The sequence below is a fragment of the Notechis scutatus genome, chromosome 3, assembly GCF_049901735.1.
Source record: "Notechis scutatus isolate UNSWTSFEM ecotype Mainland chromosome 3, rNotScu1.2, whole genome shotgun sequence".
Taxonomy (NCBI): domain Eukaryota; kingdom Metazoa; phylum Chordata; class Lepidosauria; order Squamata; family Elapidae; genus Notechis; species Notechis scutatus.
The window spans coordinates 57,150,354-57,176,138 of NC_142011.1; the positions used below are offsets into that span (position 1 = coordinate 57,150,354).

The 25,785-nt window shown below is 36.6% G+C and overlaps 1 protein-coding gene across 2 annotated transcripts in view; it reads left to right on the forward strand.

The window, feature by feature from the left end:
* Positions 1-766: 766 nt before the first annotated feature.
* DMAP1 (DNA methyltransferase 1 associated protein 1) overlaps positions 767-25,785 on the forward strand; it is a 39,510-nt gene continuing 14,491 nt past the window's right edge. Inside the window, exons 1-9 of one of the 2 annotated variants that reach the window (XM_026665737.2) lie at positions 767-894; positions 1,677-1,737; positions 2,845-2,955; positions 4,315-4,406; positions 6,513-6,708; positions 7,446-7,604; positions 8,777-8,944; positions 12,457-12,642; positions 17,378-17,449. In XM_026665737.2, the coding sequence (XP_026521522.1) occupies positions 2,854-2,955; positions 4,315-4,406; positions 6,513-6,708; positions 7,446-7,604; positions 8,777-8,944; positions 12,457-12,642; positions 17,378-17,449 (975 nt within the window). In that variant the 5' untranslated portion in view covers positions 767-894; positions 1,677-1,737; positions 2,845-2,853. The remainder of the gene's footprint in view (positions 895-1,676; positions 1,738-2,844; positions 2,956-4,314; positions 4,407-6,512; positions 6,709-7,445; positions 7,605-8,776; positions 8,945-12,456; positions 12,643-17,377; positions 17,450-25,785) is intronic. The other variant, XM_087960152.1, reaches the window with a different exon arrangement.

Sequence of the window (25,785 nt, forward strand, 5' to 3'; positions counted from 1 at the left end):
TGGGGTAACTTTGTAGGTTGTCTTGAATCCCAGGCTTGGTTGAATCTTGTGGGGTGATGTAATGTCCCCAGGTGATTTCGCAATGTAGTGAGCCCTGCTGTTAGATGGGTTAGATGGGTAGATGGGTAGAATCTTATCATATCCTGAGGGCCATGTCTTAACCCCATCACCCTAGAGCTGAAGGGTGGGGGGCAGGGAGCTGCTTTGTCTTTAAAAATATGTTTCTCCTTTTCTCATCTAGGGAAATATAATATTCTGCCTTTTTAATATTTCTTAGAATATTTAATTCTTCTAGGAGAGGGGTGAGTTCTAATTTTCTACAGGCCCAATTATTTTATGACATTTCATTTCAGAAAATAATATTGATCTGCTTGTTTCAAAGAATAAATTATTTAAAGATAAATAAATACATGCAGCATTTTCTGCAAAAAAAAAAAAAAAGAGGGGGAGAAATTGTGCTGGAATGAAGATGATGCAAATATAGAATTTATTTTCTTGGACATTATTATTAGCAAGGGTAAATCTAAAGATGATTGATACTAATTACCAATTGTGTCTCTTGTCATACAGCTCGTATAACATAGCATGTGAATTTGATGCTAATTAAATAGCCACGACCTGCCTTCGTTAAGATTTATTTTTTAAAAGAGCCCCACACAGGCATCGATGGCTATAGTGCAAATAGACTCCGGAACTAGCAAACCGGAGTGCAAATAGTACCCGAGCCTTGATTCGAACTGCACTGCGTCGTGAGATCGAAGCGACTATTCGAGAAATGTGCAGGGAGAACTAGAGAACGGAAGTAAGCCTCGGAAGGGTTATTATAGACGTTACACAACCGGTCTATGGTTGTTGCTGGTCTGGATTTCGGGTCGGTTAGAGATAAAGTTGAAGGTATAAATGGGGAAATGTGACCGGGAGGGCTTCCTGAGGGGATGGGAGAACGGAGGATTTTATCAGGAAGTAGAAACAGCTGAAGACACATAAAATTAACGGAGTTAGTAAAGTGGCTCAGCGGACCTAGGAACTCCTTACTGGGGAATAGTCCGCAACACATGGACGAGGACGAGAAAATAGGAGTAAACTTCTGGGGTTGGGGAGAAGAGAATTGGGGTAATTCGTAGGGCAGCAAGTGCAACATTTTAGCTCTTTCTTTTCCTTGAAGACTGAAAACGGAGTAGCATTAGATGTCTATAGGATCGGTATCTTGTCAAGATTGTTAAATCGGAGTGTATGGTACTAAAAGGTCTTTAAGTTTATATATATATATCAACTAGCTAATCAGGCGAAGTGGAATTATAAAAGACAATTTAAAAAGCACGGCATGGAATCGACCATTATATTGTGTATATATAGTCAATTAATTTAAAGAAAAAAAACCACAATGAGGAAAATAAGAAAATGTAAGAATCCTATTGTGTATACTGTATGCACCAGATGTAAGACTGGCAGTACTTGTTTCATTTTACTCAAAATTCAGTTTCACTGTGTTCATTGAGTCTTTTTCTCAAATAAATATACATAGACTGGTGTATTATGGGTATAATATATCTAAAAACAATTGATGCTCACTCATTGAACTGAATTCCTTTTGGAATATTACTATGGTGTTAAGATTCTTAGAGTTGCAGTATATTTATATGGATGTCTTTACTGAATAGTTTATTCATTCTTAGGTGCACTTTATGTCAGTCTTGACAGTACAAAAAGATTCATTTGCATCTGTAACTCCAAAAGGTAAGGTGAAAAACCTCACTATCATTTTATAAATAAAAGTAGAAATTAACATTTATTCCGCATAGAAGATGTTCAGCAAAGCAAAGCTGATGATGGTGAGGAAATTTGAAAAAACTTTTGTTCTAGTCAAGAATTACATATTAATAATCCTTTTTTTCCTCTTCAGACATATATTTTCTTTGTGTAATATTGAATACTGAAAATTTGGGTGCAACTGGGTCTTAGTTGGCTTAATATTTATTCTTTATTAAGAATTCTTATATTAAGGCAATATTATGTTATTGCCTTAATTTAAGTATATTTTAGCTAGCCAAAAACACCCATCTTTTGTGTTGAAATACAAGAACTTTTCCTCCTGAATTCTATTGGTTGTTCTTGCAGATATTATTGGTTTTATTAATAATAAAGTCATTGTATCATAATTACATAGACTTGCTTATTACATTTTGTGAAGCATAGATATATCACTGTAGATTGAACATTATAATAGCTCTTTTGAGTATAAAATTCTCATTAGACTCAACACGCATACGCAGAATTTGTAACAAAACATCTAATTTTTTGTTTGGCTATATCACACATTTGACTATATTTATTCAGAATTTCAGGATTGGATATTTCTTTTGTTTTCATAAGGTTAGAAAGAAGGGGATATCTGGACTGGTAACAATTAGTATGTGGAGGATTATTTGATGTGGAAGATTAGTTAGACTATCTGGAAGAAAACATTTATATTTTGCTTGTAGGCCATACTTACTGGACCTTTTCTGCTCTGGTGCCCCCATTGTGGAATTCCCCTCCCCACAGAATCACTTTCTATGAGATAGGAGGTCGTATAAATTTGATTAGTAAATAAAACAGTGCCTGGAAACTATTTCTTAAATGAAACACTTTCTCAGGATCCAAATGCCAATTACCATGTACTGTTTTGAATGGCAAACATATTGATGCTTAAGATAGGTATTCTTAAAATAGATGTTTTGTATACCTAATAAAATTTAGTAGAGTAGGTGAAGGACACAGTTAATTTTGCAGAGGTGTCTGCACGTTACTGGGTGTCTAGATAAGGATTATTTGCTTTCCAGTCTTTTTGTTTTCTAATTTTAGATAATCAGAATGACTACAGGAGCAGATGTCCGGGATATACTTGAACTGGGTGGCCCAGAATCTGAAAACATAGGAACTATTAATAAGAAAGATATCATCAATTCTGATAAGGTGGGGATGGTTGACTGAGATAAGTATTCAAGAGGATAAATTTCACTTTTGGTTTTGTTCTACTTCCATTGAGTCCTTCTTAAAGATACTTGAGGCTATACTTGCATGATAGTCTCCATCATGTGTTGTTTATTGCAGAGTGTGAACTATGAAATAGTGATTGTCCTTGACTTACTCGATTCATTTAGTGACTGTTTGAAGTTACAAGGGCACTGAAAAAAAGGACTTATGACCATTTTTCATATTTAACACCAAATGGAGCATCCCCATGGTTATGTGATGAAACTTCAGATGCTTGGCATCTGGTTCATATTTATGACAGTTGCACTGTCCTTGGGTCATGTGATCACTTTTTGTGACCTTCTGACAAGCAGAGTCAATGGGGAAGCCTGATTCACTTAACTATGATAATTCACTTAACAACTGTGGTAAGAAATTGTAAAATGGGGCAAAACCTACTTAATTGTCTAGCTTAGCAAAAAAAAAAAAAAGGAGGCTCGAGGACTACATGTACAGAAATTATGTAGAAAATAGCAATAGCACAAAAAAGCAGATTACTTTAAACGTGAGTACTATACTCTTATTCGAGATCTTGCCAGCATGATTTTCTCTTGAAGGAATCTTGCTATTTCTGTCTTTGAGGGGCTTTAAAAGACAATATTAAAACTGAAATGCCTTTTTTTTTGGTGATACAGTTTTAGCCTTTCAATTCTAATGTCCTTATGTATTTGGATATTTATAGAAAATACTGTTTTTGTACAGTACTTCATTTTGTTTAATAGAGTCAGCACAACATTACTGGTACTTAGAGCTAGAATGCATCACTTGTATGGCCTCTAATTGATTTATCAGTCTGGATCAAAGATTTTATACTGCTTTTTTCATTAAGTCTGCATTTTTTTCACATCATAATTTTGAAATCCATAGAACGTTTGTGTAATTGTAAACACTTCCTAGTGTCATTTGTATATTTATCTCCTGTTTTGTCTTTGTAGCTTTGCTTATCTTATTAGGCAAATAGGGGAACAAAGCTACACAGTACAATGAAAGGAATGGGTAAGAATATTAGAATGAGAAGGAATTTGATTGGTTTCTTTGTTCGTCAGTCAGCTGCATCTAGAATCTACACTAACTCCCCGCATCCTTGTATTCTACTTTTTAAGAAATAAAAATGAAGTGGGAAGTACAGGCTTTGGGAACTTGGAATATCAGAACATTATTTAAGAATTTTGCATGCCTAAGAAGAAAACAGATATAATATTGTTGTAAGAACTCAAAAGGCAGAATAACCAAACCTGCTTCTAGTAATTGACATTAATGCTCCACAAAGGATTGAAATAAATATTTTTTTTATTTCAGAAAAAATCCAAGAAATCATCAGAGACCTTAACATTTAAGAGACCAGAAGGAATGCACCGAGAGGTCTACGCACTGTTGTATTCTGATAAAAAGTAAGTGCTTTGTTATACATTTGCTCTACCTAAGTATATACTCAGTCTGCTTCCCACCTTTCCCACCTTCCCACCTTCAAAAGTTGTTGTTGAATTGTAACATTTAATGTAACAGAAGGAAAAGAATGTTAAATGTAAGGAGCAATCCTAACAGTTAATCATCTCGTCGTGCATAGGGTAGAAAGATGTTCTACCCTATGCACGTACGAGATGATTTACTGTTAGGATTGCTCCCTTTATATTTAACATTCTTTTCCTTCTGTTACATTAAATGTTACAATTCAACAACAACTTTTGAAGAGACTCTGGGCCTTGGTGGAGAACAACCTGTGCTTTTCTGAACTAGATGCAGGGACAGATTCATATGTAACATGAAATCCTCAAGGCATACATGAAATTTGAAACATATCTAATACATTATTTACAACAATTTCTGAATTTATTTAATTAAACTAAGCTTATTTGGCTGATGAAATTGTAATTTGGAGATATTTATAAAATGTAAAATCAGTTATTTTTTTCCAAATCAGTTATTTTTTCCCCAAACTAGTCGTCTTAAGCTACATACGTACATTTCTTAATTGTAATTAATTTCTTAATTAGAAAAACAGCAATTGACCAAAAAATAAAAATTACAATTCTTCCATATTATAATAAAAAGTAAGACTTGAGCATATATGTCTCCATAACCAACAATTCTAAACTCATATGGTGTGACCAAGGAAATGTGGAGTTTGTTTCTGAGATACATGTCTTCTAGGAAGAACAGTTGAAATGTATGCATGCAAAATAATAGTTTTACAAAAATGTAAATATTGTTTATATTTTTTTAGCATTTAAATTTTCTAAGAGCAAGAGTCTTATGAAAATAATACTGAACAGATTATATTTTAATACTAATTATATTGTCCTAATGATACTATTACTAGTTAATACTTGATTTTAGTCAACAGCAAATCTCCTAAATATTATGCTTTTTATTTTATGAAAAAGGACATGATTTCCAAGAATGGTAAGCTGTAATTTTGCAAGAATTAATCTCTCAAAAAGATTGGACTTACTTATCCTATACTGTGAATTTGGACTCTGCTAACCTGTTACAGAGAGCCAGTTTGATATAGTGCAGGGGTGGGCAAACTACGGCCCGTGGGCCACATCCGGCCCGTTGGTCTGTCCAATGCGGCCCGCCCTGAAAAAAATCGCAGCCATTTGTCTGTCCAATCCGGCCCGCCCCTGAAAAAAAATCGCTGGGTGTGGCGTATTGCCCTGTGCCGCGTGGCCCCAAAGCTGCAAAACAGTGCGGGGCGATCTAGGGGTAGGAAAGAAAAGAAATTTGCAAAGGCCCCAGCTGGGAGTTCGAAATCACCTTCGAGTGCGACCTCTCCGAAGGTGAGTCCCCGCCGATCCCCTTTTTTTTCCGGTGCTTCCAGGCTTAAACTTTGCAAAGGCAAAGCTTGCAGGCTGGAGCGTCTTCCCGCAATGCGGGACTGGAGCTGCGCCGGCGGTAGCAACTCCTGACTCAGGGGCCTCCGAGGGAGGGGAAGGAGGAGAAGAGGGGGAAGGGGGCGATTCCCAAAAAATCTTGTGCTGACCCGGCCCGTCTGTCAAATTTTAAAAGTCAATGCGGCCCCGAGCCAAAAAGTTTGCCCACCCTTGATATAGTGGTTAAAAGCACCAGACAAGAAACGGAAGATTGAGAGTTTCTAGGCCACATTTAGGTAGCTGAGTGACTTTAGACAAACACTCTCTCTTTCTCTCAGCCCTAAGAAGAAGGCAGTGGCAAATTACTTCTGAAAATGCTACCAAGAAAATCACAGTAATCTGTCCAGAGATACAACAGAACTCAAAACTGACTCAAGGGGGGGAGCCATAGCATCATAATATAAATATGTAAAATAAAATAGGAATGAATTGTTAGGGGATAATAAAATAATAATAAATTACTTCCCAATTCACATAACTACAGTTTTGTACAGGTTATATAAAATATATTGCTGTCTTGTCTTCAAGCTGTCTTTAATTCTTCTTCCAAAAATGTGGATTGGGCAATACATTAAACCTTATGCTAACAATTGATTTGATTTAGGCCTTGTATTTTTCTTTCAGGGATGCACCCCCCCTTTTACCAAGTGACACAACACAGGGTTATCGTACAGTGAAGGCAAAACTTGGTTCCAAGAAAGTGAGACCTTGGAAGTGGATGCCATTCACAAACCCTGCTAGAAAAGATGGTGCGATGTTCTACCACTGGAGAAGGGCAGCAGAAGAGGGCAAGGATTACCCTTTCGCCAGATTCAACAAAGTATGGAGGCTTAGTAAGAGTTATATTGTATGTGTAGGATTGGTATGCTTAATAGAATTGCATAAAAATCTTTAGAAATTGGTCCCCAATACACGCTGGCTCAGTGGCTAAGACGCTGAGCTTGTCAATCAGAAAGGTCAACAGTTAGGCGGTTCGAATCCCGCTTCTGCCAACCTAGCAGTTTGAAAGCATGTAAAAATGCAAGTAGAAAAACAGGAACCACTTTGATGGGAAGGTAACAGTGTTCCGTGCATCTTCGGCGTTTAGTCATGCCGGCCACATGACCACGGAGATGTCTGTGGATAGCGCTGGCACTTCGGCTTTGTAACGGAGATGAACACCGCCCCCTAGAGCTGGAAATGACTAGCACATACGTGCGGGGTGAACCTTTATTCTTTTGCTTGCAATGTGTAGTGCTAATTGCCATATCTATTTTTAGTGACCTGCTACTGTAATTTACATGACTGTTGTGTACTTTTGTTCCCACATATGCTCCACATCATCTTTTTTTGTCTTTGAATCTGAGGCATTGCTTAGCCAGCTTATTCAAGTTTAGTCAAAATGATGACTGAATTTAGAAACTATACAAAATGGTGGAGAGATGTAAAAAAAAGGTATTTTGAGGAACTTTTGCTTTTGGAAGAATTGGATTTCTATCATGAATTTCTGTTACATGCCTCAAGATGTCCCCTGCTTGATGGAACTATTATATGCAAGTCTTTTCTCTTTTTGGATAGACAGTACAAGTTCCAGTCTATTCAGAGCAAGAGTATCAAATGTATCTTCATGATGATGCTTGGACAAAAGCTGAAACAGACCACCTATTTGACTTATCGCGACGTTTTGACCTCCGTTTTGTGGTCATTCATGACCGCTATGATCACCAGCAGTTCAAAGTAAGCCTCTAATCTCATTCAGTCATTCTAACATGTAAGTGCTGCTTGTAAAAAGATGAAACTCAGGATGAGTTTGCTAGCCCACTTCTTTTATCTTACTGTTCTCATTGTCTTTTATCTGGGATAACAGTATACCCAGGAAAGCTTTAGTTTTACAAAGACACTTTAGAAGGTATCAATGTGTAATCGGTCTCTAGATATTATGACAAGAAAAATATGAAGTTAACGCATATATCACTAGAACTCCTCATGAGTAGAGTTTATAGGTAAGGAGGATATCATGAAAAGGGTTCTGTTGACTAATACCTTTTATATAAATGCTGTTTTAGTGCAATGTGCTGAGTGACTTAAAATTTTAAGAATCCATTATTTGTCCAATGGTCATCCTATGGAACAGTAAATATTGAACATCAAATGAGAACTTATTTATATTCCCGTTGATGATTTTTGGCTCCCCAAATTATGCCCAACTATTATCCAAATTTTAACGTTAACTTTGGGATTAGCGTGGTATATGAGATTTGAATGCTTTTTGTTTCTTTGCAGGCAAAACCAAAAAACAATAGTTGTGAAATGTAAAACTATGAGATGTTAGCATATGCTGCAAACCCAGCACATGACCTACAGAAAAAATGTTGTCTAACTTACACAAATACCTTAGGGCACTTCATAATTTGATCCATCTTAACTGAATGGTCATGGAGAATATTGGATAATGTGACAAGAATTGCATCAATAAGAATTGCACGGATTAGATAATTTTGGAGAATAGTAGTTTAATCAAATATGGAAGCCTCAGCAGATTCTTATTCTTGTTTCTGATTCCTTGAACTGTCCATGTTACAGGTTTTCAATATTTTTCTTAAAATTTCAATATTTTTCTTCTTCTTGAAGTTACATATTTCTAAGAACAAATGATAAATGATAAAGATATTTGTAAAGGTACATTTTTTATAACATTGAACATTGGAAAGAATATGTACCACCTTTTCACTATTAGATTAATGATATTCACATTCTACATAAGGATCATATGTACCTTTTTACTACCAACCACTGAATCTTATTCTGATGATGTATCGGTGCTAGTTATAGTCATATAACGAATATATATGTTCCGTTATCCCTAATCTCTTAATCATTTGTATTTTTATTCCTTGTTCTGAACTTAGAAACGGTCAGTAGAAGACCTAAAGGAACGTTATTATCATATCTGTGCAAAGTTAGCCAACATTCGTGCAGCTCCAGGTACAGACCTGAAAATCCCAGTATTTGATGCTGGCCATGAGAGGCGCCGGAAGGAACAATTAGAAAGGCTGTACAACCGAACACCAGAACAGGTAATAAATTAGTGTCAGAACAGTAGCAATGGCCAATGGTTGTTGGTTCTATTATCCTTTGAAATCATTAACATGAATCCTCTTGATAATAATTAGTAACATTATATACTGCACTTCTATTATTTGAAGATCAGTAATTGTTATGTGGATATGAACATACTTTGTTGATACATGCTACTCGGTGTTTGTTTGAAAAGGTTGTTGAATAATGTACCGACGGTACTTATGAACATCTGCTTATTGAATTTGGCTACTTTTCTCATTTAAAGATGAACATTTGCATAATTATGCAGTTGTTAAGCATTGCCACCTTACTTTATTTTGGAAATATATTTTTATTAAGAGATTTAGGCATGAGGTTTCTGGCAACAGTTCATTGATCTGGTATAAGGTCATCAAATGTGTATGTATTATGAACAAGAATATAGATAAGAGAACTTTGGGAAGTTATTGAACCGTGGCATATAGTGCTGCAAGATCTGCAGCTTGAAAGGCTTCCGAGGTCTTTAAATGTTCTATAGAAAAGAATCCAAGGTCTAAAACATCTTAAGTATATGAACTTCTGGGTGGTGGAATGTGGCCATTACATGTTAACTTGCAAAATAATCTTTGGATTAGATATCCTGGTTTGCGTAGAATGAGCTTTGGTTAAACCAGTGGCATACTGGCCAGAAGGTGTCTAAACAGATTAATATGCTTTTTAACATTAGCAGGAAATACTGCTTGAGGTGTCAAGGAAGTAAGCATTTGGGTTAGTGGAATATTAAGGGGTAATAATGAGTACTGCAAATATGAATGCCTACTGTGTAAGTGAAGGGAGGGTATGGTTTCTTTAAGGCTCTTTTAACAGGTAACGATAAGTTTACCTATATACCATTCTCTTGTACCAGCTAGATCCAGGGTGTTAAACTCACGGTGTCACGGCGGCATCATGTGATGTATTGGGACTTTTTTCCCCTTCGCTAAACTGGGCATGGGCGTGGCCAGCGCATGACACATCAGGCCCGTGGGCCGGGAGTTTGACAGTCCAGAGCTAGATGATGGAAATTCTTACTAATTTTTTAAAGTGCAGGAGGAATGAATCAACCATTAGGAGGGACTTCCAGAGAAAGAGAGCAGTAATGGAAACAGCCCACTTCTGAGGCCTTGTCAGATGATAGACAGACAGGAACTGGAGATAGTTAACCCCGTGAAACCTGGTTGGTTGGGTAAATAAATGCTACAGGATGTAGTCTCTCAAATAACCAGGTTCACAGGTATATGTGATCTTAAAGATGACAACTAGCACCTTATGTTGTACCCAGAAGCCCATTGGTAATCAGTGGAACATATTGGAGCATTTTGACGGTTCCCTGGTCTGCCACATTCTGTACCTAGCTGTAGCTTCCGGGACTTCTTCAGAAGCCACCCCATATAGAGCACATTACAATAGTCCAAAAGGGAAGTGATCATGAGCAAGGGTTCCCCATGAGAATGATTACAAATAATGGGCCAGATGGAATTGTGCAAAAGCCCTTCTAGCTATATCTACTACCTGCTGTGGGTCTAGGGGAACTCACAAATTGTGGACAATTTCTGAATGGGGAATATGACCCCATTCAGAGATAAAGAGATGTAGGCTCATAAACCTGAAGCCCCTCTGTTAAATCTGTTCCTTCCTATGCAGACCCTGATTATCACCAGGTACTGGGTCTACCACATTTCTTGTCCAACTGTGAAGTGGCAGAATTAACACTGCAGAGGACACTTTCCACTTCCATAGGATTCACAGACTCAAATTGTATCAGAAGAGAAAACCCTCGTCATCTTAATTTTGTCCGTTAAGTATAAGGTGGAAGACCATTCCCGCCATTTTCTGGAGAGCCTCATGGCAGGAAGAACAGCCACAAGCAGGTTAATCTCTCACTGAATTTTGCTAACAATCCTGATTGGAAAAAGTATCTAGAAATTTGTATGCAAACAACAGTGATATACCAAAGAGTGAAATTGAAGCAAACCCTGTAGAGGTTAATCTACAAGAAAGAAATTGAAAACAAAGAAGTCATCAATTCCGTGAAAAGGTTGCTTGTTAAAATGTCGGTACAGTTTCCTTATCTAGTCAGTTTGTGTGCCTTGTTTAAAATGTGTGTGTGTGTGTGTGTGTGTGTGTGTGTGTGTGTGTTATTCAGCTTTGTTCGGGTATTTTCCCACGTCATTATAATTGTGCTTTTAAAGTTGTAGCAATGTTTCGGCAGAATCTCATCTGCCATCATCAGTCTTCTGTATTGTGTTCGTCTGTGAGTCAGACTTTTACAGTTGTTTCAGTTTTAAATTTGGAGCTAGCCTACTGCTGTGCCAGAATGGTTTTTTCTTCATCCTGATTGGTTGGGAGTCTTGGTCTGTGTTTATTGGTCTTGGAGTTTGCTGTGTTCTGCTTGATTGGTGTTTCTAATCTCTTCTGTCTGTTTTGTGGCTTTTTTTGTGTCTTGATTGGCTGGCAACATTGTGTTCCTGTATTGGAGGCTTTTAGTGCAGCTTGGCTCCGAGTAAATGGACGGCTATCATTTGCACTAAAAGCCTCCAATACAGGAGCACAATGTTGCCAGCCAATCAAAACACAAAAAAGCCACAAAACAGACAGAAGAGATTAGAAACACCAATCAAGCTTGCACACACGTTACAAAAAGCCTTGCAGGGTCTTGGGATATGCTGAAGGCTCGGAGTGGACCCGTTTTTGAGAAAGGCAGGAAAATAGGGAGGGGGAGGGAGCTTGAGGAATAGATGACAGGCAGGAAAATCCCCCCTCCTCATTTTCCTCCCATTTGCTAAAAACCCTCCATTCCGAACGCTGAAGTTTTAGAATGAGGCTTTTTGGTGAACAGGGAGGAAAATGGGGAGAGGGAATTTTCCTTCCTGCCATTCTTCCCTCAGTCTGTGCTAAGCTTGTAGAATAGCTCCTTTTGGCTGCTACGGAAGTCGGTGGCGAGGTGAGGGTGCACATGGGGCGCTCCTAACGGCTGCGATAGAAGCGGCCCAGTGGCAAGGCGAGGCTGCCCATGGGGCGCTCATTTGTGCTAGAAGTGGCTCAGTCACGAGGCGAGGTGTGGCATGTGGGGGTAAAATTAAGGCACCCCTCGAAAAGACGGCCTAGCCATTTTTGGGGGGGTCAAAAAAAAAATAAGGCCCAGCCTTATTTTCTGAGAAACACGTTAGTTTGCCCATAGTCTTTTTTTGATCAAGGCAGCATATATCTTGATACATGATTGATTGATTGACTGAGAGACAGACAGACATATCTGTGTACTTCAAACCATCTTTTTCAAATAGTTTGCCCATTGAGTTATTTTTTGATTGAGGCAGCATATATAAGGCTAGATGATTGATTGAAAGACAGGCAGGCAGGCAGGCACATATTCCCTGGAAAATCATAGGACAGGGAACCTAATCTAGATATAAAATTTTTGCCATTAGGTGGCTCTCCAATATTGCTTTACTCATGTAATCCTGCTGCATTACCTCTTTTTCATTTGTAGGTGGCAGAAGAAGAATATCTAATCCAGGAGTTGAGGAAAATTGAAGCCAGGAAGAAAGAGAGGGAGAAGCGGACACAAGATTTGCAAAAACTCATTACAGCTGCTGACACAACCACTGAACAAAGACGTGCAGAGCGCAAGGCACCTAAGAAAAAGCTACCACAGAAAAAAGAGACCGAGAAACCTGTAAACATCTTATACTTCCCTTGCTCATTTTCTTATGGTGCTATCTTACTATTTCAGTGCCAGGAATGGTTAGTTATCTGTATAAGTTTTGCTTGGGCAATTTACTTGGTTTCTTTTCAGATCTTAATATCTCTTGAAGCAGCCATACAGGAAGCTGCAGTATGGCCACAGTTAAGATGGAAGGAAAGGAACTGAAATTGTTAGGCTGGAAAGGAGATAAAGTGGGCTTAAGACAAACCCTCTCAAGGGGCGTTGTGAATACACAGTCAGGAAGTAGCTCTCCACTGTGTCATTCTGCACAACAAACATGGTCAGCGAGAAATGCCAATTTTAAGCTGTAAGTGTGAATACTAAAGTTGGATGGAGCAGTCTATTTACAGTTGCATTGGATCAATGATTTCAGTTTCTTCCTTTCCTGTTTTCAAAAATTAATATACAAATGCCTGTTTAACATTGAAATGTATTTTCTTTTAAAGTAAACACATATTTGTAAACACACAAAAATATTTACGTAAAATATTTTGCATAAATACAAACATTTCTTTTAAGTAAGTTAATATTGAAATATAGGCAAAGCACCCATTCATATAAATGAATAGTGGTTAAGCAGAGAGAAAAGAACATTATAGTAATTCAAAGAAGCTAAACATAACAAAAAATGGAAAAAAGCTAATTTAACAAAAGGAAAGAGAAAAAAAGATCCCTTTAATATCAATTTAATATTAATATAAAAGTAATTATTTTTAAACTTATTAAATTTAGACCATAATGTACTTTTAAAGATGATTTCCCTTAAAATGTGCACCACATAAGTAGGAACTCCAGAAGATAATTGTTCTTCTTAAATTTGTTTATAATATAAAATATAAAAAATACAAAAACAAATAATAAGAAAAATAGGGGAGGGAAAGGGGAAGGGAAGAGTGCAAAAAAGAAGGGAAAAAGAAAGAGAAGGCATTGCCTTCTGATTCCCTTTGGTGCAGTAAAATAAGAAAAGAAGACATCAAACCTCATTTTTTCACTAGCCATTTCTATATCAACAAATCTATCTAATTGGTAAAACCCAAAATCAAAGTTTCATTTTTTTCCACTTGAAGTACAAAGTCCAGAAGCAGTTTCCAAATAGAAACAAAAGTAATTGTGTTTTTTTCTTCAATCAAAGCAGTCAGTTTAGCCATCGCTGCTAACTCCATCGACTTTTGCAGCCATTCTTCCATTGTGGGGATCGAAGTGTCCTTCCATTTTTGGGTATAATGTAATCTTACTGACATCAACATATATAATATCAAAGTTTCATTTCCCCCCCCCCCCAAGCCTTTTTCCGTTAACACCCCCCCCCCCCCCAAAAAAAAAGTTTCTGGTTTTATCTTTATATTCACTTTAAGAATCTTCTGTATTAGAATATGAATCCTATTTCAATTTTTTTTTGCTTTATCACATGCTCACTACAAATGATAAAAAGTCCCTTCTTTACATTTGCATTTCCAACATTTATTTGAAGCACCTTTAGACATTCTTGAGAACTTATTTGGTGTTAAATACCAACAATATATTATACCAACAATAATATAACAATAATATACCAACAATACCTTAAAAGTTTTCTTTTAAATTGTAATTTAGTGTAAATTTTAAATCTTTCATCCACATATTCCCATTGTTCAAGCTTTACATTATATCCAAAGTTCCTTGCCCATTGAATCATACATATTCCCTGTCCAAATTCAATTTCCATAACGTTTATAAACTTTAGCAATAATATGTTCATCACTACCACATAGTAGGCTACATAAGGAGAAGATAATTGTTCTTCTCGACTTGGAGGTACTAGAACAATTCACATTGGAATTTATAAAGTCTGAACTGCTAAAGCATTTAACTTGTTGCCATGTAGAAAACTTACTGTTAGATGATTGGTAATAAAAACATTATCTCCTCTTAGTGCTGACAGTGAGTTTCTAAGATTTGGGATAAGTGAGAGGGTTAAAGAATAATTGAAGCAATCACCTATAGGTTACTGAGATATGTCGTGTACCCCCCCCCCCCGTTGCAGAATAAAGTTTTCCTGAAAATTGCAAATGGTAGACAAGGCTGGATAACTTAAGGATAACTTAAGGAGCAACTTTGACCTTGAGTGCCTGTTTAATAACACTTTTTACCTGTCACTTTTGAATATCTCACTTATAATCTTAAGATGGTGGTTAGATTTTTTTTAATGGTGTGGAATGGCAATGTGCCATATAATTTGGAAAAGTTTCTGCCTTTCAGTGATTAAGATGGGATCTCAGCAAAATTTCATATGAAAATGCATCATTTTGTGTGAGCAGTTCTGGCTTTGTATCTGTCAATCCACCGAGTAGACTAAGATTTAAGGTCTCGAAAATTTGAAATCTGTGGCTTCAGTTTCCCTTAGCTTCTATCCCTGACGAGACAGGCTATTCTATTCTAGTATATGTGGAATTAAGTAGCTATTCAACTTGCTTTAGGTATATCTGGCTGTGTTGCCTGGGGTCCTTATGCCTGCATGGAAGTAAACACCTCAGGTTTCCTAAAGGCAGTTTATGTTGTGCCAAAAGTGCTGTTTCAACCATGACGGAGTCCATTAGGAGGAAACTGCTTTTTTTTTGTAAAAAAAAATGCATTTTAACTAACAATTTAAATTGAGAGCTGTATCAGCATCATCTTAACAAAGGGAAGTCATTTACTAAAGAGTCAATTGAGGTTGAAGCTTTTACAGCTCATGCTCCGCATGTGAGGTACAGCAACTTGTTTAATTGCTCTGATGTGGCAAAAGCAGGTTGTGCAGTGGGGAGGAAGTGAACTTGCCCTATATTTTTGTTATGGATTCAGTGGAAAATTGTTAAGGGAATTGTTAAAGGGAATCTCTATTCTGAGATTATCTCAAGCCTAATAAATCAGGGCCTTTAAAAAAGAAGTTTAGTTGCCTCCACAGTGCTTAGTATACAGGATCTAACATGCATGGCAGGTGATTTGATATTTCCTGTTATTTTTATAATACATTGTTTTGGCTTTGACTGCAAATTGTCCTGGGTGTGAAGTTTAATTAATTAACACCAATATATTTTGATCTATTGAGACTGGTTCAGATATTAAAAGGGTTAGTTTAGCTACTCTGTAGTATTCAGCAAGGACAAAATAACTGGTTTGCTGTTACTGAGGCAGGTTTTCTGCATAGAAAATGAGATTTTCCTTTGCTTGCATCTTGGGTAAATTAAATTTGATGTTTTTAGTAACATAGGTTTTGTTCAGATACAAGTAAAAATGTCTGAACATGATATCAGGAAATTCTCTTGAGTGTTTCATTCCCTTGACCGTTGGATTTGTCTTCAGCGGATACTTGATTTTGGCAAATATATGAATCAACTCATGCATAGTTCACACACCTTCTAAGACAGGTGTTCAGGAGGAGTAAAAGAAAGATCAAGAGCTGGTAATCATTTTTCTTCTGAAGAAACATATATGAAGTTTCTATATCATCCCCATTTTCTAGTGAGCTATGAGGGTTTGTAGAGGCGGGGATTGTCTTTCTTTTTCCAATAAGCAAGTCTGTGGTATTTGATAGTTTTTCTGTCCTTACTACCATTGAGCTGTTTCTAAGTAAAAAAAATAGGATCACCCAGCTGTGAAGAAAGTGGATAAGATCCATCAACCCATTGAAACAGCACCCTATTTTTCTTTCTGATTCCATTCAGATGTAATAGGGTTTTTCCAAAGAAGTCATCATTTGTTAAAATGTGAATGAGCAATGTGATTGTGCACTCTTAACTTGTGCCCTTTTTGCAGTAGAAGCTCTGCAGTTCCTTTTCGATCACTTCTGAAGTTCAAAATAAAGGTTTACGTTTTGGCAATAGATTTAGTTTCTAGTTCTGGTTCTAATTTCTAATTCTGATCAATAGAAGAAATTAAATGGCATAGTTTCCACATGCAGAAATTAAAGAGAAACTATGGCTTAAGTATCCTAGTCCTGGCATAGGCTGAAGAAAAAGGTTTGCAAAGACAAGAGTATTTACCATCATTAATGTCAGAGTAGAATCACTGTAATGTTAAAAATGATAAAAGCCAATAGCAGATACATTTATGTGGGAATAAGCACTAATATACCTAAGTATGATACTTGATCCAAGTCCAAGAGTTCACATCTTTTGAGCTTTAAGGAATATTTCTCTTTGTTTTTATGCATCATAGGGAATACTTCTATTAGTTTTATGCATCATTCTCACTTTTATTTCTAATGTTTTTGAGGAAAGTTTATTAAATACTTAAGGAATGAATGTCTAACACCACTATCAAATTCAGAAGCAAATATAGTGTAGACATGTAGTTGGAACTACATAAATGCCATGTATCACTATTTGAATGAACTGAATATAATCAGATTTCATTGTTAAATCCCATTCTCACTTGCTGTGAATAATTTTAAATAAGTACTATGTATAGACACTATATTTGTAGTAGATACTGTAGATTGCTGTTAGCTTAATGTACTAAAGCCATAGGCTTACAATTTCAATTACATTTAGAATAGTAGATAGGCTTAGAAGCAGTATGGTAAATGAATTGTTCTCATTTCCTATCCATCACATCCTTCCAATTATTCTCGGAAGGCTTTTCATCTGATTTCAAATTTATCTCTGACAAGTGTTTTTCTAGCAAGAAACTGGTTAGGTTTTTGCCTTACCTTCACATTTTACCTTGAATTGTCTTTCTGTTTTAGGCTGTCCCTGAAACAGCTGGCATCAAGTTTCCAGATTTCAAGTCTGCTGGTGTTACGCTGAGGAGTCAAAGGGTAAGTTAATGTGCTAGTTTGGGGGATCTAAAGGGATATCTGCTTCCCCCTTTTCATTTCTTGTTCCTTTCCTGTTAATGATCTAGTGGAGCATGAACTGCAATAGTGTAGTAAAATAGCTTCAACTAATACTTTGGAGTATAGACTCTGTAGCTTTTGAACCTGTCTCTTTCCTCTTAAGTGCAGGTAGGTAATTTGGGGTGTGTGTGTGTCAAGATATGTAATTTAGTCTTTTAAAAAAAATTATTGGAGGGCTACTTCATGACATAAGCAGGGACTTCTTAAGTGATGAAATGGATGTATTAAATCTTAGGGGCTTTCAATAAACTTTCTGTGCTCCCCCTCCCATTGCAGGCTGTTGCACTGTAGACAATCAGTAGTACAGGTAATCCTCAACAAGTGTAATGAAGCCCCGCCATTATAGTCGTAAGTTGCACAGCTGTCAAGTGAAGCACCCATGTGATCACCTCAATGAATGAACCCCCATCCATTTCTCCCCAGTGTGGTCATTAAGTAGAGCAAGGGTGCCCCAGGGACCCCAGGAAGCCTCTCAGGCCCTTCCCAAGCCTCTCAAGGCATCTCCCACTCATTCCCTGAGGAAATCTGCTCCGCTTCTCACCCATTGGAGTCGCCTTAGGCTTTGGGCCTGCTTCGCTACTCAACTGGATCCCAGATGCTCTTTCCCATCCCCAGTTTTGTTGTATATCTGGAAGTTCTGCAGATCGCATTAGGGCAGAAGAAAAAACTGCTCCATCCTTAGGCCACGTACTCTGGTCTTGGAAGTGAGCACCGTTTTTGAAGTGGCGTAACCCCTCCCCTTAACTTCACAGTAGAGTTATTGAGGGTATAGTTTTGTTGTGGGCTATGTTTCCAAAGTTTTAAGGGTGGTTGTGTATGATTTCTTTTCAAACGTGAGGTTGGGAAATATATGAAATGTTATATTTAAAATGAGATTAATCAGAGTAATCCTTAATTATGATTTGGAATGCTGTTTGTGTGTGGCCAGTTTTTTTGGCTGTTGCAGAAGGTAAGAGGCTCTTGTTCAGTTTTGGATTCAGACTCATAAGAATTCACAACAAATCATGGGTTGCTATGAATATGAATATTAGACTCAACTTTTATTTTTTAATATTTTTTTATTTTAATCGGAAAGTTAAAATTCAAGCTCCAAAAAAAGGAAATTTTACAAAAATAAAACACTATTAGACAAAAACATTTAAAGAAAAAAAGAAACTGCATTAAAAATAAATTAAAAACGTGTGAGCTAAGAAGGATCATCCTAATATATCTGGGTGTTCAGCTTTCCCTTCTCACAATGGGTATTCAACAAAAGGTAGCAAGTGACATTGCATGTGTCACAACATGAACTGCCTACCGCATATGCAGCCTAATTTAGATGCCATGGGTTCTGTTTGGTGCTTTCACCTCTCATGATCAGCGTATAAGGTGGCAAGGATTTTGATTAGTCCAAGTGGGCAATCTAAATTCAAGTTTATGGTGATCTTAGGACATTTACTAATAAGGTTCTCCTTGTGAACCGAAATTAAAACTAACGTTTTGTTATCCTAATTAGGTTACAACCTTCTGGTAAATTCATTTACAGTAAACTTTGGGCCAGCAGACTTGCTTAAAATTTTGAAACAATATTGTTGGTTTTCTAACAGAAGAGTTTCTATGAAGTGAGGAAATCCACATATCTTAAAGTTGCCAGTGTTGCCAATATATTTAGTGGTTGTTTATAGTGAGGACAAAGATTCCGAGTCCTTAAATCAAACAACATTGTCTTAGGCTTTCTCAAGCTGGTTTCCTGCACAAGTTTTAGATTGTTTCTGTCATGTCCAGCCAGTTTATCTAGTATACTTGGATAATTCAGCACACAGACTTATTGGACTCCATTTCTGCTAACATATCACCTATATCAGCCTCTTTCTATTTCTGTTCCTTATTGGCAAGATTTGAAAATAATGTAGAGTGGGACATACACAAAGGTAAATAGATGCGGGAGCTCTGGAGACCTATTGGGGGGGATTTGTTAATTGCCTGGATTAAATTGTCTTTTAAGTTCATATTAAGTCTTTCCATTTAATGCAGTAGAGAAATCAACATGAGGTGTATATCTTAAGAAGAAGGATCATTTTTAAAAAAGTGCCTAGGCTTCCTGCCCCTCCATCGTGTTTTTTTTTTTTTACTTTTTGGACTTATGATAATCATAGAAATTAATAGGTGTGTTTACTATAAAAAGCGTATTTTGGCTGTTCTTTGTGAGTCAAGAACTACGGTGCACTCTAGCAGAACACTCCCCTGGTAAGATCAGCACAGATTCTGAAATATTTTGTATGTGCAGAACATAATTCAAGTTTGGTGAAACTACACCTATCAAAGATCTTCTGTTTTAAAGAAATGCATGCTACTCTCACAGTGATATATACTATATCAGTGACAGTGATATATATTATAATGCATACATTTTATTTGTGGTGGAAATGTGCTGCCTAGAGAAGTTTGAAGAGATATAAGGACTTTAGAGCTGCAGCCAATTTCTAATTAAAATTTAGCTGCTGCCTTTGATTATGAAAGGACACAATTTGGGTGCTATTCCTGTGTAGAGTACTTACATTTTCCCTTTAGGCACTTTGTCTTTTATTTCTCTTTGCAATAGTAAGATATAGCATCCATCTTTTAAAATATTTTGTAGAACTTTCAGGTGCCTGTATGCCAACTTTGGACATTTTTTTTTAAATGCAAAATTTACTTAAAATCTTAAAAGTTAGAGATACTTTTTAAATGGTGTTCCTTTGATTTTTATTAGTATCAGTTCAAACTAGAATGAAAACATGCAATTGCTTCATGTTAGGAATTCATAAATTTATTTTTTTATTTTTTATCTTTTTATTAAGACATGATTTCCCCTGTGTAAATGTATATTGTCAGGCGATTCTCCGTCACCCTTCTGAAGAGACTAACAGAGAAAAAGTATGTTTGTGGGGGATGTTTCTGTTTCAATGTTACATCATTGGATCTCTTGTATGACATGCGACAAGAGGGCTGGATTCTAACCTGCTAAGTCTTTGATAATGAGGGAAAAACAGTAGGATGAAAGAAAGTTCTTAGCAGTCTCAGATCCATGGAGCACACTAGGGAATGCTGAGGTACAATTGTTTAGTTCACAGCTGGACATCTTCCACCAAGAAAGGCTTCCAGCTGGTAGTTTTACTTGTTACCTGCTAACTAGGATCTTGTAGACAAATTGGTGGTCAGACCAATTAAAAAGAAATGGGGGAAGAGGGAGCTTTCATTCCCATTGATTCACACATCCAGCCTCACTGGCTTTTAAATATTTACCAGCCAACCGAGCACTTTTTTAGCATTGATTAATGAGGTACAATCCACTGTGGTGCTTTCTTTCTCTGAGCACAGGGAAGGAGGGTGCGGGCTAGGACTATTCAAGATAAAAGTATGTTTCTGTCTGTGTTAGGCACAAGGGAAGGGGGTCACTTGAATATATGTATGTCTTAAATGTACCTTTTCAATATTTGACTTGTCCCTCTATGAAATGGCTCGATGGGATGCCTGTTTGCTCTTCTGCAGAGGCTCTTTGTCAGGTGCCTTCCCTCTGACATTAACGCAGAGCCGGACCTCATCAGCTGCTAACGGGGGAAACATCTGTCTTTCTTCGCTTGATCAATACTGTCCCTTCAGAAGCTGTCCCTTCAAAGCAGTTACATAAAATACCAGTAATATTTATTTGGATTTGATACATTTAATTACTTGGGACAATTAATAATTTATCTCTGTAGTATTGATGGCGCTGCAAGGCATTTTGGTGAGATAAGCTAATGGTAATCAGGACCTCTTTATTAGCTGGAAATTGCGCATTGTTATGGGGGGAAACTTCTGATAGATAGAAAGATGAAGGGTTTTAGTTGTTTTTACTTCATGTTCGTGTAGTAACTGTAGAGAGAGCCAGAGTCTACTACATTAAGGAAGCTAGGGGGATGGAGCATGTGGCTAGATGCGGGGGTATGCATACAAGTAGTAAGCCCTGATACAATCCAATAAAAGGGGAACTGGTTCCAGTTCATCAGCAATAATGCAGTGGCCCTCTAGCCTTTTAGTAAAGGTGACCTATTATGAATTTTTATGTGATAGAGGGACATGCATGGAAAAGCTGATGTCAAATGTTGTATTGGCAAGCTTTAATTTCTTTATAGGTATAATTTAATATGCTCATATATTCATATATTTTAAATATTAAAGCCAATTATAAATAATTATAATTATTTTTAAAAAGCTATTTTCTGATAGATTAAATTACAGCCAGTGAATACATTTAGTATTATAATTATTTTTAATTACTATAAATTTTATCCAACTATATATGCCTTTGAGCACAGAGTTGTTATTCATCTTAAAAAATAAATTGAATTCATTTTAACCTTACAGTAACATAGGTAAGCTTTATAAAATGAAGGCAATGTCTCTGGTTCCTGAGGGTTTTTTTTTTAGAGAGGAACTGTGGTAGTTAATTTTCTTGTTCTTATTTCTTCTACTTGGTAGTACCCCGTAAATCATAGCTTTTTCTCTTTTCTGTTAGCATCATTATGCAGTCAGGATGCATATTTTAGCTGCAATCCTGTGTGTACTTATTCGGATTTAAATATTAGTCTTAATGGGGCTAGCTTTTTACCACACTTATATAGACTTCCATTGTTAACATTACAATGGAGATATTTCAGAGGTCATTCTCTTAATTTTAAGCACTGTACCATCTTTTACTTTTTATTTTTCACATATTCTTTTATTTGGAGGATTTTATGATAGTGTCATCACTATAATCATACAGTAGATTTTTTTTAAGTTATACAAGCAACTGAGATTTATTAGATTGCAGTGGGGTATAACTTTAATAAATAAATTTATCAAGCCCTAAAGTTCTGCCTTGTGGAGTCTATCAGTGCTTTTGCCTCTCTCTGCGTTTATCTACCTTCTACATGAAACCACAGGGTGAGATTATCCATCGCTATGAGGTTAAATACTACCAGTTTGCTGATGACACTTAACTATACATCTTTATCCCTGGCTGTCCAAATGATACTGACAAAGTTCCTTCCCAATGTCTGAAGGCCATATGGGTCAGGTTGGAGAAGAACCAGCTTAACCCAGGAAGACTAAGTAGTTGTGTATATCAGGGCTCCTACATTCAGGGAGTTCCATCTTTACTTATAGATAGGGCAACATTGCCCAATTTGGAAGTCCTCTTGCATTTTTGGCTCCTATTTAAAAGCAGATGGCAGTTGTGGCCAAGAGGCTGCATAAATCAATCTTGTTCATTAATTGCACTATTTCCTGAATTGTACGGCATTATTCACCTCCTTTTCTACTGTCATAACCACTATCATGGCCACCTCCTGTTCTACTATCATAACACATTCTACATGGGGCGGTCCTTGAAGAGCTTCTGGAAGATGAAACTGGTCCAGAATGCAGAAGTATAGGTAGTTTTGGCTGCACAATAGTACACTCATGTAACTCCAGTCTTTCACAAGCTAAATAGATTTTCAATAGCTACTGGGTGTGATTCAAGATGCTGGTTGTTACCTATGAAATCCTTCATGGCATAGGGCTAGATTACTCACAAGAGTGCCTATCCAATTGACCTTAAACATTCCACAAGGAATGCTCTGAGTCGCCTTAGTAAAACAATGTCATCTGAAAGATTCTGGCAGGCATGCCTGCTACAGCACTTGCCCTCAATTGCTATGGCTCCAACCCTCTTGGCTTTTCCCCCAGGTATTGAGTCAGGGATTAAGTATACTAAACTGTCTGTAATAATTGGGAGTTGAATGACTGGGTTGCCCTTGATTACGTTACGTCTTCTTTTTTTAAAAAAAATTTTTTTGGCATAGAATGGAATGGAATGGAATAGGACAGAATAGGACCTTTCAATGATTGACATGATATTGTTACTTAGGACATGATTATGAACTTTGATTTCAGTGAGTCTTGATTGGATGTATTTTTTTGATGTATTTGCTGGTAACAAAACTTTTTTCTGTCTAATTTGTTACTAAGAATTGTTTACATTTGTTTCATAAATTCTGCTTATAGTGCAGTTGTGAGGCATGGTTTTTAAGCAATGGAAGCTCTGAAATGACTTTTAATTTGGATTTAGCTCAATAGTTGTGGCATATTTCATGACAAAACCATCATAGGAGAGGAATATTTGCCAGAATTACTTCTGCTTAACAAGGCCTTGAAATAACTTGCAACAAAAAACGGGATCAAGAATTACATATCATAAAATCAGGTGTGAATGAAAGAATTTCCTTACAAGCTGTTATTATAAAAATAACATTCCAGATTCCAGTCATGTGAAAGAACATCTGGATAGTAAATATTTTGCATAGTTGGGCACGATCCAACTTTAAAAGAACCTGCACCTGTGATTAGGAAATGCCTATCAGATGTTGAATTATATAAAGGAAGGGAAAATATCCTAATGTTGTTACTGATTTCATTCCCATATCTGAATAAAGGCTTGTGTCACCACTTATTTTACGTTTCGAAGGAACTTATTCTGCTGGAGTGTGAGAAAATGGAGATATTTTAAAATGTGTTGGAAGTTTCATAAGCATTTTAAGGCTGTTGAAACTGAGGTGTCAAAATTTGGTTGTTCCTAAAATTTTAATCTAGACGTATTTATTGATTTATTAATTTGAATTCTTCTATGTAACTCATGGCATTTTAACATAGACTGGCCAATTTAAGAATATCCTTCTGTAGAAATCTCTGGGCCTGAAGAAGCGAGAGATGAGTGAATTATTTGTGCAAGATCACAGGTCCATTTAATACACTACATGCTGATCACAGTTGGTTAATCATGATCAAGACCTGTTCACATTTCTCATATATCTGAATGTTAGAACTTACATTGTTGTCTGTTTTGTGTTAATTGAAGCAGCAGATGTTGTAGAATCTGGAATAGGGAAGAACCTGGTGGATTTTCAAAAATCATACTTTGAGAGTCTGTCTTAAATGATGATATCAAATATCAAAAAGGTTGAGTTTGAATTTTGTAGATCATCTCCATCTACCATTTTTTTTGCTCATGTCCTCCAGGATAAGTAAGACACAGATTGTTTTGTGGAATTTAAACCGTAGTTGAGAATTTCTTTTAATGAAGAGCAATTCAACTAACTGGATATCTAATGGGTATAAAAATTCAACCCTGAGGAGATTATAACTATCTCCGACTGATGTAGAAATGTGGTCCAATTACCTTGTCAGAAGAATCTGGCTCTTTCCTAGTGGCTTTTACTCAACTCAGAATGGTATTCCTCTTGGAGAGTTTTAGCAGTACAGGCAATGACTTGCAGTATATCTAAAGGTGTGATAGACTTAAGATAAACAGTTGTTGATAATGCCATTCATTCACAGTAGTTATTTGCTTGCATCTCTTACTAGCCAAACATTGAGCTTTGTAAATATGGCAGTTCTGTGATATTCTGAAGTGTGCTCTGATTGTTAGTATTTGGCAAATAGTTTGTCCATTGGGATATGAAAATTAAGTATGAATTCTTTGCTGGGAAAATCCTCAAAGAAACAGGTCTTATTTTATTTACCTCATCCATAACACTGGTTTACAAAATAAAGTGACGGAGTTACTTATTAGGAAATAATTTCTGATACAATGTTGAATGCAAGTCAAATGTTGGAAATGACAACTGTTCAACTAGAAATTTACCTATTCTTACCCATGAAATCTAAGAGATTAATGTTTAGAATTGAGATGAGTAATGTTACTTTTCATGACAATGTGATCTGGTACTGCAAGCATTTCCAGTTTGAGGGATGGCTATGGAAGTGAGTCAAATATAAGTATTTATTATTCTTAGGGTCAACCTAGGACCATCCAGGTTTTTGTTTACTGGACTGGTAATAGCTAAGCAAGAGAAATCTCCAGATTGCTGCCATTTTGCAAATCTCTCTGCTCATCTAGTCATGTGGCTTTGATTCATATATTGATGTTTTGTCCTTTTATTTAGTTTTCTCTTGCTGCACAGTTCATATATTTACTGGTTGTTTATAGTGAGGACAAAGACTCTGAGTCCTTAAATCAAAAGCGATGTTGGCATAATTATAAGCACAAGCTGGCGTTGCAAAGAGGGCTGCAGGGAGAGGTTGTCAGAAGAAGAAAGCACCCACAATATATTAACCCAAAAGATCTTAGCTAATCACTTCTTCAGTTTCAGCAATCCATTTTTTAAAAGTTTGACATATAGTTATTTGGGGAGCTGAGCAATAATAAATAATTCTGGTAGATTCTGGTACAAAGA